At 55.0% G+C, this 1,456-nt stretch overlaps 1 protein-coding gene across 1 annotated transcript in view; it reads left to right on the top strand.

Moving 5' to 3' along the window:
* The window catches only part of LOC104273814 (insulin-like growth factor-binding protein 2), a 4,426-nt gene extending 3,061 nt beyond the window's left edge, over positions 1–1,365 (top strand). Inside the window, exon 3 of the mRNA XM_009869255.1 lies at positions 915–1,365. Coding sequence (XP_009867557.1) covers positions 915–1,082 — 168 coding nt within the window. The 3' untranslated portion in view covers positions 1,083–1,365. The remainder of the gene's footprint in view (positions 1–914) is intronic.
* The last annotated feature ends 91 nt before the right edge of the window (positions 1,366–1,456 follow it).

Genomic DNA, 1,456 nt, shown 5'->3' with positions numbered 1-1,456 from the left:
TGTCCAGAGCTGAGCATCAGTTCCTTTTTGTTCGCTGGAAATGGATTGCCAACAAAAACATTCCCAGTTGCTCCCACCTCCTGTGGGCCAGTGCTCGGGTGTGGGGAGTGCCTGGATGCACTCTCTTGCTTTTCTTCCTCTCTTTTCATGCTTTTTATTCCCATGAAAAAAGGCTGCATTTTGACCTCAGTCCAGCTGTAGAAAATGGCTTGAATTCAGCTGTTACAGAGTGCATGTAGAGGCTGGCCTGCTGAAGGAACCTCTGTGTCTCTGCTGGGGATGGGCTTGAGGTTCTAAGTGCCATAGCCCTTCCAGGGCAAAGGGTGGATGATAACCATTAGGGCAAGAAACTTCTCTCCAGTCAGACCAGGCTGGGAGCAGGCAGAGTCCAGGTTTAGGTGCACCGCAGTCCCCACCCCTGCTCTGGGACAGTGAAATCCTGTTTGGAAACACATTTGTGTTTGGCTATGGGGGCCTTTCACTCATGTTTCAGTTTGTTGAGCCTAATTTGTAGGTGAGAAGAAGCTTACACAGCTTTTCTGTCAGTCTGCCTCATCCCTCTTCCCCCAGGGATTTTTAACTCTAGGGATGCTTTTATCCACAAGTGACAGAGTGATGCATCTCAGGGACAGTTATCCTTTTGGTTCAGTAAAATTGGCTTCTTGGTCCCTGGCACAGCCCTTGGGAGAAGAGATCCAGCCCTCAGCCTGGACTGCTGGAGCAGTGATGCTGGTCGCAGCCCCTGGGGTATCTGCGTGCAGCATCCCTGGATCTTTCCTAAATCCGAACTAATGCCAAATTCCTGGGGAAACTCAGCTTTGCTTATGTTCAGGCTTTGGGTTAGTGGAGCTGGGAAAAGGGGATTTTGTCCCTGTTTCCTCACCTGATGGCCTGCCCTGTCCCTCTCCTTGCAGTGCAAGATGTCGGTGAATGGGCAGCGTGGCGAGTGCTGGTGCGTGGACCCCATCCACGGGAAGGTGATCCAGGGCGCACCCACCATCCGTGGGGACCCGGAGTGCCACCTCTTCTACACAGCCCACGAGCAGGAGGACCGAGGAGCACACGCCCTGCGGAGCCAGTAGACAGATGTGATCCTGCTTGCTGGAGGCGGCTCGCCGTGACCCCAGTGCTGGATTTTACATGGATTTCAGCGTGTCTCTTTAGGCTCTGGAGGAGACTGGGGTTGGGTCCTGTGTGCTACCCTCCTTCCCCTGCTGCCTGGCTCCTAGGGAGGGGAGGGGCGGTGGAGGGGGGGGTTGCAAGGAGAAGGGACTGCTTTCCTATAGTCTTTCACCCAACGTAAGCCGGAGAACCGGTCTTTTTTGCTCCTCACCCCGCGACCCTGTCCTCCCTGCTGCTTTGCGGCATCTTCCCACACCCTCCAGCACAGAGCGCCGTGTGCTCCCTGATACCTCCCAGGGGACAAACCCCCTCACTATGGGCAGGAGTGGGACAA

The sequence above is a fragment of the Apaloderma vittatum genome, unplaced genomic scaffold (genome assembly GCF_000703405.1).
Source record: "Apaloderma vittatum isolate BGI_N311 unplaced genomic scaffold, ASM70340v1 scaffold19275, whole genome shotgun sequence".
Taxonomy (NCBI): Eukaryota; Metazoa; Chordata; class Aves; order Trogoniformes; family Trogonidae; genus Apaloderma; species Apaloderma vittatum.
This window is presented reverse-complemented; position numbering and strand designations above follow the sequence as displayed.